At 38.2% G+C, this 19,247-nt stretch overlaps 1 protein-coding gene across 3 annotated transcripts in view; it reads right to left on the bottom strand.

Moving 5' to 3' along the window:
- The window catches only part of mre11a (MRE11 homolog A, double strand break repair nuclease), an 80,397-nt gene extending 61,176 nt beyond the window's left edge, over window positions 1-19,221 (bottom strand). Inside the window, exons 1-6 of one of the 3 annotated variants that reach the window (XM_052107109.1) lie at window positions 19,141-19,221; window positions 18,771-18,811; window positions 18,424-18,556; window positions 17,433-17,593; window positions 10,254-10,341; window positions 6,725-6,866 (exon numbers count right to left, since the gene is read on the bottom strand). In XM_052107109.1, coding sequence (XP_051963069.1) covers window positions 6,725-6,866; window positions 10,254-10,341; window positions 17,433-17,593; window positions 18,424-18,556; window positions 18,771-18,793 — 547 coding nt within the window. In that variant the 5' untranslated portion in view covers window positions 18,794-18,811; window positions 19,141-19,221. Of the gene's footprint in view, window positions 1-6,724; window positions 6,867-10,253; window positions 10,342-17,432; window positions 17,594-18,423; window positions 18,557-18,770 lie in introns of all 3 variants that reach the window. The other 2 variants (XM_052107108.1, XM_052107110.1) reach the window with 2 other exon arrangements.
- Between the last annotated feature and the right edge of the window lie 26 nt (window positions 19,222-19,247).

Raw genomic sequence — 19,247 nt, 5'->3', positions numbered from 1 at the left:
TGCGAGTGGACATTGTGGTTTGTGAATGGAATTTTCATAGCAATTGTAATTCCTTAAACAGTTGACTGTTTCACTTCTAATTGACTATATCACAATTCCAGTGGGTCAGACGTTTGCATACACCAAGTTAACTGTGCCTTTAGGAAATTCCAGAAAATGATGTCAAGCCTTTAGACAATTACACAATTAGCTTCTGATAGGAGTTGTACTGAATTGAAGGTGTACTTGTGGATGTATTTTAAGGCCTACCTTTAAACTCAGTGCCTCTTTGATTAGCCAATAAAACCTCATAAAAACCTCTTGGGAGCAATTTCCAAATGCTTGAAGGAACCACGTTCATCTGTACAAACAATAGTATACAAGTATAAACACCATGGGACCATGCAGCCATCATACCGCTCAGGAAGGAGACACATTCTGTCTCCTAGAGATGAATGTAGATTGGAGCGAAAAGTGCAAATAAATCCCAGAACAACAACATAGGACCTTGTGAAGATGCTGGAGGAAACAAGTAGACAAGTATCTATATCCACATAACCTGAAAGGCTGCTCAGCCAGGAAGAACCAACTACTCCAGTGCAGGATGGACTGGTGCACTTCGCAAAATAGATGGCATCATGAGGAAGGAAAATTATGTGGATATATTGCAGCAATATCTCAATACATCAGCCATACAAATGGACAATGACCCCAAGCATACCTCCAAAGTTGTGGCAAAATGGCTTCAGGACAACAAAGACAAGTTATTGGTGTGGCATCACAAAGTCCTGACCGCAATCGGATAGAAATGTTGTGGGCAGAACTGAAAAAGCAAGTGCAAGTAAGGAGGACTACAAACCTGACACTCAGTTACACCAGTTCTGTCTGGAGGAATGGGCCAAAATTCCAGCAACTTATTTTGTGAAGCTTGTGGAAGGTTACCCAGAATATTTGACCCAAGTTAAACAAGGCAATGCTACCAAATACTAACCAAGTGTATGTAAACTTCTGACCCACTGGGAATGTGATGAAAGAAATAAAAGCTTAAATAAATAATTCTCTCTTCTACTATTCTGACATTTCACATTCTTAAAATAAAGTAGTGATCCTAACTGACCTAAGACAGGGCAGGGCATGTTTTCTACGATTAAATGTCAGAAATTGTGTTTCACATTTAAATTGAGTTTAAATGTATTTGGCTAAAGTGTATGTAAACTTCTGACTTCAACTGTATACTTTACAACTTCGGTTGTCTGGTCCACACCTTCAAACTGCAGAATTGAGACAGTGTCTTAGAGCAGTGGTTCTCAACTGGTAGGTGGCAACCAAAATACATGTTGCAGATTAGTTCTGATAAGAGTCTCTGGGAGCAGGGAAAAAACAATGCTAAATGTAAATAATAAAATATACAAAACCATATAATAACACCTAATGTGGCTAGCAAAATAAACTAGATTGTTAAAGTTTGTCAAGACAAACTTTGTTGTTGGCTTGACAAAGCCTTGTTTGAAAGTTTAAAATAGTTTTAAAAGGTTATACAGACATTAAAGTAAGACAAAAAACAAACAACTAGCTAGATAGTCAGACCCATCATCAAACAGACAGAATGCTACGGGAAAACGTAGTCTTAACAATTAAAAAATTACTTGCAACCCGATGGCCTTCGCACACCAGAGGCGACGCAATAATGCGAAAAGAATCGCTGACAAATGGCCCATTAACATTAAAAGCGCGGCGAGTGATCACTGTAAACACATTCACATATTAAGAATAGGTGGAAGAAATCTACAAGCAATTTTACCTCGGTAAGGTGGAAGGCACAAAGCACCTTTCAGCTGGTCTGCACTTTGCCCATCACAAATTTAATTTTATGTTTGAAAAACAACCATGAAATCGCAATACTTAAGATAAGCAAGCGATTTCTCTAGAAAGCTGATTGAATAAACTAAATAGCTTTCTCTACTAAATTGAGTTTTCAACAAGAAAACATACAATACACTTACACAAACTATTGCAACTCACCAGCTGGACAAGTTGATTGACAGTAGTATCATGTAAACACATTCTGATGGGTGATTAAAATTGTATTCATAAAAAAATCTAGTTAATATTAATAATATTAACGGTTCAATCATGTATCAATTGGAACAGTGCCCCTACTATTTTTACACAAGTTCACTTTGTAATATGCTAATATTTTTCAATTCAGCCTGATTTTCAGTCATGTTAATAATTGTACATATTGTTGGATCTACAGTATGCAGTATATGGTAATTGTAATACATTTCTATGTTGGATATTAAGGATGTTTTTGCATACTTTTTTTACAATAAACAAGTCCGATACGGTGTAGTAGCTTTATGTCCAATATAAAATCTGAGTTGAGAACCACTGTCATATACTGTGCAAGATAGGGTTAACATGAGTATGTGTAAAAACACACCTTCTACCAGTCCTTTACTTATTTCTTTAAATTAGGGTTGTTTCCCAACCCTAACACCTAGAGTAATATGCTAGACTAGAGCTCATTTCTCAGCACAAGATGTCCTTATACCAGCGTAGTCCATCTGATGACAGGGCAAAATGTCCTCTCTCGCTCTCATTATATCCGTCTGCGAGACTTGTACGGGCCACCACTGGATTACAGGAAATTATGTGGGTTCTACCCTTCACTATGAAAACCAAAGAAATTCCTCACAATCTCATACCTCTCTGCTCCTTCCATCATGCCACATTTTCCTTTTAGCGCTTTAATATTTTTGCTTTTATACAGAAGTCACTTTGTATGCGAGCAATCACAAGCAGCATTATGAAAAGGTGAAAAAAAGTATATACACCAACAGGCATTCTGAAATTTCATGTAAGATAAAAAAAAATAAAAAAGTACACTATAGAGATTACCTTGAGAGGCAGGTGGTACACTCTGGCGTTTGCTCATTTAAATCTCATTTACAATTTCTCAGATAAAAATAACCTGAATATCTTGACATTTTCAAAAGATGTCCATTAAGGAAGTCTGATTGGTTTATGATGTATGGGATCTCTCCTTTATTGGCTTAAATGGCTGTGATGTTGTCTTACTGCTTTAGCAGGTGATGAACTGTATAAACTAAACTTGTGATATCATCATATAAATGTATCCCTTATGCACTACAAGTCAAAAGTTTGGACAACTTTGACTGATTTTATGGTTCTCATATTCTAAATGTAAATGCTTGACATTTCAGACATACACATTGTGCCCAACTAAATTGCAAGTATTTATTTTAAATAGGTCATGTTAATACAATTTTCCTTGATATATTTACATATAAGAGATTATTGTACTATAAAAACATACTGTACATTTCAGAACTCAAATCTTAATCTCCAATGCAATAAAAGCTTTTATTGAACCCAAGCTGCAAAATGCCTCGTTCTCTACTTCTGCGACTTCCCTACGTCACTAGGGAACTGAATGTCACATGTAATTCATGACCGCCTCTACAGCAACAACATAAATGCCTACTTTTACATCATTGCATCCTTGATCCCACCCACTGGCGCTCAGCTGGTAAACAGGGAGAGAGCAGGGCAGACAGGCCTAGTGTAACCTACGAACTATTCCTGAACACCAAAGGGGACCCATCTGGACTATTTTGAATTATTTTTGTATACTAGCATACACTTTGACCATTGTCATGTATCTTGCACCACTTTTAAGAGACGTGGTGTCAAGTTACACCCCATTCCCCAGTTTCATTCAGCTGCCCTGTGTCTTGTCATTTTGAGCACAAACTGGACTTGTTCTTGCGCCCATCTGTGCTATTTTTATTGGTGTATGTAAACATGCACTAGATGGACATCTTTGACCATTTTGATACGCTTCTGTCCATGTGCGCAATAGTGCAGGATGATACTGTGTGTGTCATGTGGATATGTCTTCAACGTATTTCAGCAATTATTGTATATGTTATAGTGTTGTGAAGCTTGTTCATTCTCTTCTGATTGAGTTTAAATATGGCTATACTCGAGGGGCTGCACTCGAGGGGCTGCACAATGTTAACAAATCATAACAGTAGGGGTTTACATTGAAGTTTAAAGGGGACACTGAGGCCAAAACAGAGCATTTCAGACAGAGGGCCAGAGACAGGATGGAAAATGATTATATATTACTAAATTATGACTGTTCTGGTGCAAAAAACTTTATCATTATAACACATTATCAGTGGACCATAGGGAAGATAATACAATTATACAACATGTTAAATAAAAAAAAAATAGTATGTCATCCATCCATCCATCCATCTTCTAAAGTGCTTGTCCTATATAGGGTCGTAATCTAGAATAAACTTTGAAGAAGCTAAAATGGCATACTTCCATCTATGTAACAATATGTAACAATAGACACTTTCACACATGGTAACCAGGTAAACAACCAGGTAAATTACAGGAAAATCATTGGGTTGCCTCAACTAGTAAATTTACCATGTGCTATTCACACATGCGACATCTTTCCATCTTTTTTTCCATTTTGATAGTACAACAGCCACCAGCCATATCACCTTGTAGCTCAAGACCGGTTGCCCATTAAAGCTAAGCAGGGTTGAGCCTGGTCAGTACCTGGATGGAAGACCTCCTGGGGAAAACTAAGGTTGCTGCTTGAAGAGGTATTGGGGGGGGCCAGCAGGGGGTGCTCATGCTGCGCTCTGTGTGGGTCCTAATGCCTCACTATAGTGACAGGGACACTATACTGTAAAAAGGCACCGTCCTTCAGATGAGACTTTAAACCGAGGTCCTGACTCTCTGTGGTCATTAAAAATCCTAGAGCACTTCTTTTAAAGAGTAGGGGTGTAACCCCAGTGTGCTGGCTAAATTCCTCCCATTGGCCCTTCTCAATCATGGCCTCCTAATAATCCCCATTCACTAATTGGCTCTATAACTCTACTCTCTCCTCACCACCAATAATTGGTGTGGGGTGAGCATACTGGCACCCTATGGCTGCCATCGCATCATCCAGGTGGATGCTGCACACTGGTGGTGGTTGAGGAGAGTCCCCTGTTCACTATGTAAAGTGCTTTGAGTGTAGTGTCAGAGAAGCGCTATATAAATCATTCATTCATTAATTAAGGGAAATCGCCAGAGCAAAATTTTCCAGTATTTTTAAAAGGGTCGTATTCACACATGACCTCTAACCTGAAAATCACATTGCATTATCTGGAAAAGGCTGTATGTGTGAAAGGGGCTACTGTCAGATGACAATAATATCCAGTATTTCAGGAAGTGTAAAATATCGGTCATAACGGTCAAAAGACAGTGTTTTGACAGCCTACCAGATGGGGAAATCTGTGGAAATAAATGAACAACAAATGTGTGTAAAATTGCTTTTGTGCTGTGTGAAAAGTAAAGCACTGGTTCGTGATGTCTGTAAAAGGTATTTTGCAGCTGGATTTTCTGTAGACGTGCTGCTCACGATAAGAACAAAGTGAAAATAATGATCTATCAGTATTTAGATGGCTGAGAAAAAACAGATCTATAATGATTTTATTACAATAACATGCCCTAACAGCAGGGGCCTATACCATGAATCTAGTTGAACAAACTCAAGAGGTGCAGAATTGGTTTAAAAAAACAAACTAATTCAATTAGAATTAATTGGTACCATGATGCTTCTCATCAAATTTCTATGTTAACTCAGGCTTTGTGCTTGAGTTTAAAATTATATCACGAGTGCATGCACATGAATAAGTGACGTTTGCAGGGAACAGCAAATCATGTGAAATATGGAGAGAGAGAGAGCGAACGAGATTGAGAGAGAGATCACTAATCACTTTTCACGAGAGAGTAAGTGCGATTTCACTCTCTGCTACAGACCGATCATCATGAAATCCTGAAGAATTTAAGCGCATTTACATTGATAAGCCAAAACAATATGGCCATCTGCCTAATATGCTGTTGATCCCCTGCCTACTGCCAAAACAGTGCTGACCTGCCGAGGTATGGACTCTACAAAACCCCTGAAGGTGTCCTGTGGTATCTGGCACCAAGACATTAGCAGCAGATCCTTCAAGTCCTGTAAGTTGCGAAGTGGAGCCACCATGAATTGGACTTGTTGGTCCAGCACATCCCATAGATGCTCAATCGGATTGAGATCTGGAGAATTTGGAGGCCAGAGCAACACCGTGAACACTTCACAGTGTTCCTCAAATCATTCTCAAACAATGTGTGCAATGTAGCAGGGCTCATTATCCTGCTGAAAGAGGCCACTGCCATCAGGGATAGCCATGCAATGAGGGTGTGTTCCTGGTCTGAAACAATGTTTAGGTAGGTGGCACATGTAAAATTGTGGACCCAGGTTTTCCCAGCAGAACATTGCCCAGAGCATCACACTCCCTCCACAGCACCCCACAAGCCTTGCCATTTCAGAGATGCTCTTACCCAGTCGTCTGGTCATAACAATTAATCACTTGTCACATTTGCTCAGATCTTTACTGCTGCCCAGTTCTCCTGCATTCAACACGTTGACTACGAGAAATTGCAAAAACTGATCAGAAATGAACCAAAGAAAGACTTGGTTAAGAAATCAATTGCAAATATGATGTTGGGGGAGATTTGTGTGTTTTGGGGGTTTATGTTGCACTTTATTTGCAAATATGCAATGTCAGGTCACATCTTTTTTCTGTGTCTGTTACACTTTTATTAGCATAAAACGAAGAGATGATTCACTAAATCACTAAAGCCATACTGCTGAACGTTACAAACTTACCAATGCCATAGAGTGCAATGTTGGTTTTTCCTTTCTGAAGAAGAACTGGACTGACCTCCAGTTTTTCCACCGAGCGACAGTGGCCAAAATGATTGACCAGACCAGCACAGCTCAACAGGTCTATAGCGCAGAGACCATCCGCCTGAAATACACATATATGAAACCAAACATGAGAGAATGAAAACCACACATACAAACCATCAGAATGAGATAAACTTCCAAGACATAAAGAACACAAACTTCAAAACGCAATTCATCTGAAACAATTGAACACACAAAGAATAAAGAATACATCAATACAAACTTGCTTCAGCCGAACAACTCAAGTTCAGTGTGAGTCAATATATACATCTTAGTGTATATTGCTTTAGCCTAGTTTGTACTCAGTGTTTATACAGCTACAGTATAAAATAGAAAATAACAGCTACTTCATACAAGTATATATAATTCAAGCACTTTCCAGAACTATCAACTCAATGACCTTAAACTATAGGTTTAATATACCGGGCAAGTATAACTTTATACTTTATATGAATGTTACTTAGGGTGCTTACATGAAAAACATTAATATAATGGAGAAGGTATTCTAAAGAGAATGAGTGATTTTGGTTTTGGGACTTGTTCTGACTTAAAATTAGTTGGTACCAGTTGGGTTGGGTCACACGGTCACACGGGTGCTCAAGGACACAATGGTGGTGGCTGTGGGGTTCGAACCAGTGTCTTCTGATTACCAGATTACCAGTTATGTGCTTAGACCACTACACCACCACCACTCCTATTTTATTACCACTTTATTTGGAGCTCAGAATAGATCCGTGTATGATGGAAGCACCTAAACCAGAGCTATAAAACCAGAGCTATTAAACCAGAGCTATTATATATATATATATATATATATATATATATATATATATATATATATATATATATATATATATATATATATATATATATATATATTAAACCAGAGCTATTATATATATATATATATATATATATTAAACCAGAGCTATAAAACCAGAGCTATTAAACCAGAGCTATTATATATATATATATATATATATATTAAACCAGAGCTATAAAACCAGAGCTATTAAACCAGAGCTATTATATATATATATATATATATATATATATATATATATATATATATATATATATATATATATATATATTATTTTATCACTTTATTATTTATTTATTTGCTTTTTATTTCGTTTGGAGTTTGCAATTTGAATTTAGAAATGTATTTGATTTAAGTTTTTCGTTTTTTAAATAATGTATTTAATTTTCAATGCAAAATCACTAAAAAAAAGAATATTCACTAATCCCTCAGCCCGAGGTTTCCGATGTAATTGTATAATATATATATATATATCTCGTGAAGGAGGAAACAAAACAAATTTATTCACACACATGATATATTTTCCTGGATAACGAAATACCCGACGGGTAGAGAATGCACGGATGAATCTTCATTGCCAGAGAGATGTTCACAAATGTTGTAAATACATCTTTCAAAAAGTCGAACAAAACATTTTAAATGCACCTATTTTTTGAACTTTTAGTTCAAATAAATAAAAAAGTTCAAAGTTTGAAATAAAGGTGTCTTGCTTTATTGTGTAAGCTTAACCTTAACCCTGCTGAAATGAAAATGAAAATAATCCCATAGTATCACCTACCATCCAACCGGCGGTAATACCTGTGTTCGTCGTTTTTTTTTTTTTTAATCATTTAAGTATCGTTTAGGAACCGGTATTGAAGTCAAGGTATCGGTATAGGCATCGATATCGAAAAATTTTTAACAACATCCAGCCTAAGCTTGCTTCTGTTTCACAAAATTCATTAGTTCAGTGACCCCTTCTGGAAATGTCTAGCTGGCGACAAATGAGCGTCTTATGTGCTATGAGTGAATCATTTTGAGTCATTCATGACTGAAAATTACCAACAGACTTTATAGTGTTTAAGCATTAAAAGAACAAAGCAGATCTAGAGTCTTCCTTCAGTCTGAGCATTATTTTTCATCCAAAAAGACAACAATAGTAGTCTAATAATAGTGAGTTTCAATAACGTCCTTCTCCTTTATTAAAACTTGCATGGCTACAAATCTACTGACTTCAGTACAAGAATTATAAACACAAAGCAGATCTACAGGATCATTTTCCTACAGTAGCCTATTTAAACTGCTGAGCAGGACTTTTATCAGAAAAGACCACAATAATAGACAAATAATAATCATTTAGAATTGTAATAATGTTTTTACATCATTGTAAAGCGCATTTCATATGAGTTGAGTAGAAGCGTCAACACTCCATTCAACGCCAGGGTCAAGCGCCACATCGCCTTCCACATGACAAGAGTTGCAGAAAGCGTAACAGAGGGGCGATTTTGCCACGTAAATAACTGGTGTGCACAATAAACATTGAAAACATGTATTTGGAAGAGAGAAAAAAAGCATGCAGTTGTTTTGATAGCAGAAAGTAATAAAAGGACTTGTTTATGTTTAGGTCGAAGCATTTTCTTGGTGAATTTATGAGTTTAATAACTGGGGTCTCTGATAGGCTATTTGTAAACAATAAGGTAATATTTAATTAAAATAAATTATGAGACATTCAATGTCTCTTCACAAATTTCAACAGTTTTTAAATATTTCTTGTTGCTTAGTACTCTCAAAGACGTTATTTGTGAAGCAAAAACATGTGTGTGAAAAACACTTTGGTGTGACGTCACTGCATAGACTTCAGTGTATCCTGCAGCGCTGACGCAAGTCATGTGAAAGACTCTCACACTAGTGTGCCGTGGCACTGCAACAGAATCTAAGCAAAATAAAGGTACTTAAATGCAATGAGAAATCAAACACCGCATTATTCTCCGTTACAATATTTAATACCATTGCATTATAAAGATGAAGCTTTTTTAAGGCCTCAAAAAGAACAAATTAAGCTTTGTTTATAGACTTTAAGACCTGCAGGAACCCTTACTCAAACAAAAAAAATTGACTGCTTTAAAACCAAAAGTTGATATTTTTGTATATTCATATCAAAGTGTGCTCGATTGATAAACTTTAAATTGATAAAGAAAATGGATTGATAAATATGCCCCTGGTGTATACTGGACAAAGTAGCCATTTTGGAGAGACTATTTTGACCATTCAGGATTTCATATTTCTTTCTTGTACAAAGTACTATTGCTGCCAACTTGGAAATTTACAAAAGTATTCCAGAAAAAGCTCATTGCTTTTTTCATAGCCATAAAAGACATATTGGTTAGTCTGATTTTGATGAAAAAAATCAAATTGCTATTATCTTGAAAAATATTGTAATTTTAACTATGATTTGATTAACATTTAAAAAATCAAAGCAAATTATCCCCACCCCACACACCACCACCACATTTGTCATTGACTCCCCTCTTCTCTAGATATCAATAGCACCCATTGAAAACCCATATCGGTCAACCGCTTCCCTGAAAAATCTATACAGATTCATTTGTTTGTAAAGTCAACTAATTAACTGAGGTCTTCTCTTACCCCAGTGGGGTCGTCATGGTTACCATGTACACTGAAGACAGGGATGGAAACGTTGAGATTCTCGTCCAGGTAGTTAACCCACGGAAACCTGATGTAATGAGCAGAGAGGACAACATGTGTTTATTGGTAAATAAACACGTTTTGACCTTTGTACATTAGCACAAAATGTGCATTAATAAGGTAAAAAGAGAAAACAAGTGTCAAGGCTTAGGTAAGGAAAGTTTCTGTAATGTTTCAAACTGCAGTTAGAAGCTACTCGTAACTTAAAAGATGTTTAGAAATACAGTCAAGCAAGTAGCTAACTACATTGAAGCTATTTAAAGAAAATAATTTTAGATAAATAAAAATCAGTTGACTATTTAATCAGTTCTGATTGCAGAAATTAATAGTATCTCCAGATAGTTATACAGTTGAAGTCAGAAGTTTACATACACTTTAGCCAAATACATTTAAACTAAGTTTTTCACAATACCTGACATTTTATTATAGAAAACATGCCCCGTCTTAGGTCAGTTAGGATCACTACTTTATTTTAAGAATGTGAAATGTCAGAATAGTAGAAGAGAGAATTATTTATTTAAGCTTTTATTTCTTTCATCACATTCCCAGTGGGTCAGAAGTTTACATACACTTGGTTAGTATTTGGTAGCATTGCCCTTAAATTGTTTAACTTGGGTCAAATATTCTGGGTAACCTTCCACAAGCTTCACAAAATAAGTTGCTGGAATTTTGGCCCATTCCTCCAGACAGAACTGGTGTAACAGTGTCAGGTTTGTAGTCCTCCTTACTTGCACTTGCTTTTTCAGTTCTGCCTACAAATCTTCTATCGGATTGAGGTCAGGACTTTGTGATGGCCACACCAATAACTTGTCTTTGTTGTCCTGAAGCAATTTTGCCACAACTTTGGAGGTATGCTTGAGGTCATTGTCCAATTAGAAGACCCATTTGTGACCGAGCTTTAACTGCCTGGCTGATGTCTTGAGCAATATATCCACATAATTTTCCTTCCTCATGATTGTGAAGTGCAGCAAAACACCCCCACAACATGATACTGCCACCCCATGCATCATTTTATTCCTCCAAACATAACAATGGTCATTATGGTCAAACAGTTCAATTTTTGTTTCATTAGACCAAAGGACATTTCTCCAAAAAGTAAGATCTTTGTCCCCATGTGCACATTTTTATGGCGGTTTTGGAGAATTGGCTTCTTCCTTGCTAAGCAGCCTTTATGTCTATATAGGACTCGTTTTACTGTGGATATAGATACTTGTCAACCTGTTTCCTCCAGAATCTTCACAAGGTCCTATGCTGTTTTTCTGGGATTGATCTGAACTTTTCACACCAAACTATATTAATCTCTAGGAGACAGAATGTGTCTCCTTCCTGAGCTGTATGATGTATGTGTGGTCCCATGGTGTTTATACTTGTGTAAAATTGTTTGTACAGATAAATGTGGTACCTTCAGGTGTTTGGAAATTGCTCCCAAGGATGGGCCAGACTTGTGGATGACTTAAAATACATCCAAAGGTACACCTCCAATTCAGTACAACTCCTATCAGAAGCTAATTGGCTAATTGTCTAAAGGCTTGACATTATTTTCTGGAATTTCCCAAGCTGCTTAAAGGCACAGTTAACTTAGTGTATTTAAACTTATGACCCACTGGAATTGTGATATAGTCAAATAAAAGTGAAACAATCTGTCTGTAAACAATTGTTGGAAAAATTACTTGTATCATGCACCTAAACGACTTGCCGAAACTATAGTTTGCTAATATTAAATCTGTGGAGTGATTAAAAAAATGAGTTTTAATGACACAACCTAAGTGTATGTAAACTTATGACTTCAAATGTAGATTTAATTAGACATTCCCTTTTGAAAATTAACCATTGTTTTAATGCAGTAAGCATATTCATAGTATAATCATAGTAACCACAAAATTAACCATGGTTACTACAATGTTACTATAGTAAAACCGTGGTAAGTATATGGATTATTAAAAACCATGATTTCTGCCAAAAACATGGTTAATGCAGATATGGTTTCTGCAATATTACTATAGAAAAACCATGGTTAATTTATGTAAAGGTTAAACAACTAAGGTGACAATATGAAATTGAATTTAACAAATGTATACTTAATATACATGTATAAAACTAGAAAACACCCTAATTTATATAACTGAATCGAAACATACTTATAAACAGCAGCAATTAACTTTTGTTTCAATAAAGAAGGCTGCACGGGGCTCATGTGAAACAGTGAATCATTTATGTGAACTACTTCATATCCATGAACTGTCCAAAAGAACTGACTTTAAAATTAGTTCCCAATACAAAATATACTGCCTGGCCAAAAAAGTTGCATATGACATATTCGTAGTGGCATTGCTTCGACAAACTTATGCAACATCACAACATTAATTTCCGTCCAGAGTTGCATTAATTTTTGGCCTAGATCTTGTATTGATGACGAACACGTAAAGTCTTCACCAGCACATCTCAAATACTTTCAATGGGGTTAATGTCAGAACTCTGTGGTTACTAATTCATTTGTGAAAATGATTCCTCTAGCTTCCTAAACCACTCTTTCACAATTTGAACCCGATGAATCTTGGCATCATCCTGGAATATGCCTGTGCCGTCTGGGAAGAAAAAAATCCATTGATGGATAACCTGGTCATTCTGTACATTCAGGTAGTGACCGATTTCATTTTATTGCTGCATAACGTTGCTGAGCCTTGACCTGACCAATTGAAGCAACCCCAGATTATAACACTAATCCAGAGGCTTGTACAGTGGACTCTATGCATGATGGGAGCATCGCTTCATGCACTTCCCTTCTTACCCTGACACGCGCATTGCTTTAGAATAGGGTATATCAGAATCAGAATCAGCTTTATTGCCAAGTATGCTTACACATACAAGGAATTTGTCTAGGTGACAGGAGCTTCCAGTCAACAACAATACAAACAATACCAAAAACAGCAGCAAGACATAGGTAATTAAAAACAAAAAAGAACACAAAATAAATAATTATACATATACGTACATAAACTCACCTTCATACATACCCACATACACACACGTAGTGCAAATATAATACAATCTGTTATATAAAGAACAAAAAAGTGTATATTATGTACAGAGAAATGTAAGTAATGGCAGAAGTGTATATGTTGGATAATATAAATTAAAATTAAAATTAAACTGTGTATTGCACATAATTATTGCTCAATGGGGCAATTTAATTGTTCATTAGATGGACGGCCTGAGGGAAAAAACTGTTCCTGTGTCTGACGGTTCTTGTGTTCAGAGCTCTGAAGCTCCGGCCAGAAGGCAACAGTTCAAAAAGGTAGTGGGCAGGGTGAGTGGGGTCCAGAGTGATTTTACCAGCCTTTTTCCTCACTCTGGAAGTGTATAGTTCTTGAAGGGGGGCAGGGGGCAACCAATAATCCTCTCAGCAGACCGAACTGTCCTTTGTAGTCTTCTGATGTCTGATTTCGTAGCTGCACCAAACCAGACAGTTATTGAAGTGCAGAGGACGGACTCAATGACTGCTGAGTAGAACTGTTTGAGCAGCACTGGTGGCAGGTTGAACTTCCTCAGCTGGCGAAGGAAGTACAACCTCTGCTGGGCCTTTTTCACAATGGAGTCGATGTGTATCTCCCACTTCAGGTCCTGTGAGATGGTAGTGCCCAGGAACCTGAATGATTCCACTGCTGCCACAGTGCTGTTTAGAATGGTGAGGGGGGACAATGTTGGGGTGTTCCTCCTAAAGTCCACAATCATCTCCACTGTTTTGAGCGTGTTCAGCTCCAGGTTGTTTTGACTGCACCAGAAAGCCAGCCGTTCAACCTCCTTTCTATATGCAGACTCATCACCATCTCAGATGAGGCCGATGACAGTGGTGTCGTCTGCAACTTCAGGAGCCTGACAGAGGGGTCCTTGGTGGTGCAGTTATTGGTGTACAGGGAGAAGAGAAGTGGGGAGAGCACACATCCCTGGGGGGCACCAGTGCTGATGGTACAGGTGGTGGAAGTGAAGTGATGGTACAGGTGGTTTCCCTGCCTCACAAGCTGCTGCCTGTCTGTCAGAAAGCTGGTAATCCACTGACAGGTAGAGGTGGGAACAGGGAGTTGGTTTAACTTAGTCCGGAGTATATCTGGTACGATTGTGTTGAAAGCCGAGCTGAAGTCCACAAAAAGGATCCTTATGTATGTCCCCGGTCTGTATGTTGCAGGATATGATGCAAACCCATGTTGACTGCATCATCTACAGACCTGTTTGCTCGATAAGCAAATTGAAGGGGGTCCAGAGAGGGTCCAGTGATGTCCTTCAGGTGGGCCAACACCAGTCTCTCAAATGACTTCATGACCACAGATGTCAGGGCGACAGGTCTGTAGTCATTAATTCCTGTGATTTTAGGTTTCTTAGGGATGGGGATAATAACTGAGCATTTGAAGCAGCATGGGACTTCACACTGCTCCAGTGATCTATTGAAGATCTGAGTGAAGATGGGGGCCAGTTGGTTAGCAAAGGAACGAAGGCAAGCTGGTGAGATGCCATCTGGTCCTGGAGCCTTCCTTGTCCTTTGCTTCCGAAAGACACGGCACACATCGTCCTCACAGATCTTGAGTGCAGGTAGTGTAGCAGGAGGGGGGAGGAGGGGGGTTGCAGGAGGTGTTAATGGTTGTGTGAAATGAAGGTCCGAGTGCATGTGGGGTGTGAAATCGGGCCTTTCAAATCTGCAGTAAAACACATTCAGGTCGTCAGCCAGTTGTTGGTCCGCCACAGAGTTGGGGGTAGGAGTCCTGTAATTAGTAAGTTTTTTCAGGCCACTCCACACTGATGCAGGGTCATAAGCTGAAAACTTGCTTTTCAGCTTCTCAGAGTAGCTTCTTTTAGCCTCTCTGATTTCCTTATTCAGTGTGTTCCTGGCCTGATTATACAAGACTCTATCCCCACCCCTGTAAGCCACCTCTTTGGCATGACGAAGCTGTCTGAGTTTCCCTGTGAACCATGGTTTATCATTGTTGAATGACAACAATGTCCTAGTAGGGATGCACATATCCTCACAGAAACCGATGTATGATGTAACAGTATCTGTGAGCTCGTCCAGGTCTGTAGCTGCAGCTTCAAAAACACTCCAATCAGTGCAGTCAAAGCAGGCTTGTAGTTCCAGCTCTGCTTCAATAGTCCATCTCCTTATAGTCCTTACAACTGGCTTTGTTGATTTTAATTTCTGCCTGTAGGTCGGGAGAAGATGAACCAGACAGTGATCAGAGAGTCCCAAAGCTGCACGTGGGACAGAGCGATATGCATCCTTTAATGTTGTATAGCAGTGATCCAATATATTCCTGTCTCTGGTGGGGCATGTAATGTGCTGTCTGTATTTGGGCAGTTTGCGTGTGAGATTTGTTTTGTTAAAGTCCCCAAGAATAATAATGACTGAGTCCGGGTATTGTTGTTCTGTGTCTGAGATTTGATCAGCCAGCTGTTGCAGCGCTAAGTTCCCAGACGCGTTAGGAGGAATGTAAACACTCACCAGAATAAACGAAGAAAACTCCTGCGGCAAGTAGAACGGCTTACAGTTAATAAAGAGCGCTTCCAGATTAGGACAGCACATCCTCTTTAGTGTTGTTACATCTGTACACCAACTTTCGTTGATGTAAAAGCATGTTCCACCATAACTGGACTCATCAGACAACATGACCTTTTTCCACTGCTCCACAGTCCAATCTTTATGGTCTCTAGCAAACTGAAGTCGTTTTTCCGATTAGCCTCACTAACAAGTGTCTTTCTTGTGGCCACACAGCTGTTTAGTTCCAAACCTATAAATTCTCGTCACATTGTGGGAGTGGAAATGCTCTTACTTTCACTATTAAACATAGCTGTGAGTTCAACTGTCATTTATTATGATGTGACTTCAAGAGTTTTAGTGATCTCCAACCACTATCATTCAAGATTTTTTTCCGACCGCATTTCTTCCGTAAAGCTGATGGTTCACCACTATCCTTCCAGGTTTTAATAATCCGTTGGACAGTTCTTAACCCATTTCCAGCAATCTCCTTAGATGTTTTCTTTGCTTGATGCAGGCCAATAATCTGCACCTCCTGAAACACAGTAACATCTTTTCCGCGACCACGGGATCTGTCTTCTGACATGGTTGTTGAAGAAATGAGAAGCTACACACTGTATCAGTTAGCGTTAAAACAATTGTTGCCAGCTGAAACATATGAATCACTTAAATAATGATCCAATCACAGGCTTTTAACTGTCTGCTTATTTAAATCCAAACAGCAACCTTTTTTTGGCCAGGCACAGTATAAGGGAATCGTTGACTTTAATTGGTTAATTTTATGATGTTTGTAGCATTTTGTGACACTACTAGGGATGTGCGAGACTCGTCAACTAAATGGTTCTAATGCTGCTAATCAACACTGTAATAACTAGTCCGTCAATATTTGTACACATTTATGTTTGATGATCAAGAAGGTGGCTATTATCAACAATGTGCCGAAGGCTAAACTGCTAAAACTCATTTCATTCTGTGTGCATGTCATGTTTAGAACACATAAGGTTTATTGTACATTTGTCACAGGCCCCTTTATTATATCATAACTGTTATTGGTTAACGTTCTTAACCGAACAGCTGTTATATTAGATCACAGGCAAATGCACATTGTGAAATATGCAAATTTTTTCCCTCGTAGATTTGGTTTACCAGTTAATAATTTTCAACAATGTCCTGACTGTTTTAATATTTGAAGTAACTTATGGTGAATTGCGTTTAGAACAGGCTATAAGGGTTACTTTATTGGTCCTGCATGATTCTTGAACTGTTTTCAATAAATATGCCTCTATTTGCTAACGTTGATTCAATGAATGTGCATGTCATATTCTATATTTAATGTACAATGATCATTATGCAAGCCAAGCACGTCGCAGATAAATGCTCCTCTTCAGCGTAATTTAGTGTCAGATTTGGCTGTTGTTGGAACAGAATAAGTATTTTAAATGGGCTTCATAAACACACAGTGATTTTGACTTTTCTGAGGGTTTCTTACTTTTTAGACAATTGTTAACAGCTGAGCTACTGTCATGCTACAGAAAAATTATGTTAGTAGAGTCACAACATTTTGTTAACTACCAAACACTGCGTTTCTGATGCCTTACTTGCTTTGGCTGAAATTGACAGCTTGATCACTGATGATCTCAAAGACGATTGGTCGGTCACCCATGCAGTACTTCCTCATCACCTCTATGCAGCAGTGCATGGTCTTGCGGGATGGTTTGTTGTCATGAAACAAATCCCCACCCAGTAAAACAAAGTCAACCTGAGAGAGAAATAAGCACTGTAAGAATTAGTATTCAAAGAGGTGAATTAAGGCCATACACTTGTGTTTATGCACTGCTATCCAAAGTTTGCCAAATTAACACATTAGACAAGAATCTAATGTCTTCCTCAGGTGCCTATTGAAGCTGTTCTACTGTTTACCTAAGTTGTCCTCTGGGTAGCGAAAACTATTATTCCACAAATACTGTCGACAGAGCTTTAATTGTATTGAACCCGGAATATTCCTTTAAAGATGCATTCAGCGGTTCCTGCCAAAACAAACACACCCCTCCCTTCAGTATTCCTTTGGAAGCTACGCCCCCCAAATTTATGCACGCAAATTCATTCTATTTACCTCTCGGAGGTCTCTCCACAGCTGAAAAGCCTTGCCGATGTTGACGCGGCTCCTAGCCCTCGACTCATCATAATCCTTCTTTTTTTGACCTTTGACATTACCTTTTTTTCTCTTGATCTGTTTTTCAGCCATTTGTCCTCCTTGGAGTTTAGAAAGTTTGCATCAGCTAGATTTGTCCATGCTCTTCTAATGAATTTCCCTCTCGCTCTGCCCCCACCCCCCATTCTGTGCATGTGCAAGATTGTTGCCCCTGTTGCCGATTGGCTGGAGTAGTGTTGTGTTTATCGGTCTGATCCTCTTTGTTTTTGTCCCATTTACAGAGCTAGGGTTGTGTACAAATACTAGATTTGTTTTCAGCCAACGGACAGCTAGCAGACTGTGAGGGGATATTTGCAGAATTTGACAAAAGGTGTACTGGATTATAATTACTGAATGCACCTTTAAGTAATGTTATGTGCATGATCATTCATTCCTACCTCATTCTGCACGGCTTGTTTCATTATCTCGTCAAACGTCACAAACGTGTCATTTCCCCTGATGGCATCTTTCTCCAGGTAACCCAGATGAATGTCAGTGGCAATGAGGATCTTGAAAGTGTCCTCATCATCGCTAGAAAAACAGACCATTAAAACAGAGGAATCTAAACACAACACAGAGTTGAATAAATAAGAAATTGTACTATCAGAAATCATCAGACAGTTTGTTTACCCTTGATTTGTTACCGGCCATCTCAGGTCCACAACAACAGTGACAAATCACTTGACAATAAGTTATTGACTTAATAAAACTATGCAAAAATAACAACGTGAGTTGAGTTACTCACATAGTGTTTCCAGCTGATGTCATGTTGAGAGACAGCAGGCACTTAAGGCATTAACCGAAGGTGATGAAGATCAAGAAAACACCAGAGAGACCAATATGTGTTGATGTGTAAAATCTAGAGATTTAACTGCTATACGTAATACGTGCTTGCAAAGAGAAAACTAAAAGTTGTATGAGTTCTGCTGTTCTAAGTCAGAACACTTGAGTTAAGGATACTTCAGACACAAAAACTGATTTGATCATAAAAACGTGTACATAATAAACATTATTAGTTAAGAAGGCTGTTGTAACGTGTTTCAGAGGGCTATGAAAGACACCACTCTCACTATTTGGTCATTAATAAATTAAAGATATGAAAACACTTATTTTACCTAACAGAATTGAAAGTTCACGTGCACAAGCTCCCTCCGACCACGGAAGCTGTGAAACGCGTATGCTCCCGGGAATTGTTTTGAGTCTTGGGAAATGTAGTTTTTAG

Source organism: Xyrauchen texanus, chromosome 36, assembly GCF_025860055.1.
Source record: "Xyrauchen texanus isolate HMW12.3.18 chromosome 36, RBS_HiC_50CHRs, whole genome shotgun sequence".
NCBI lineage: Eukaryota > Metazoa > Chordata > Actinopteri > Cypriniformes > Catostomidae > Xyrauchen > Xyrauchen texanus.
The sequence above is the reverse complement of the archived record's forward strand: the minus strand, read 5'-3'. Positions and strand labels throughout refer to the sequence as shown.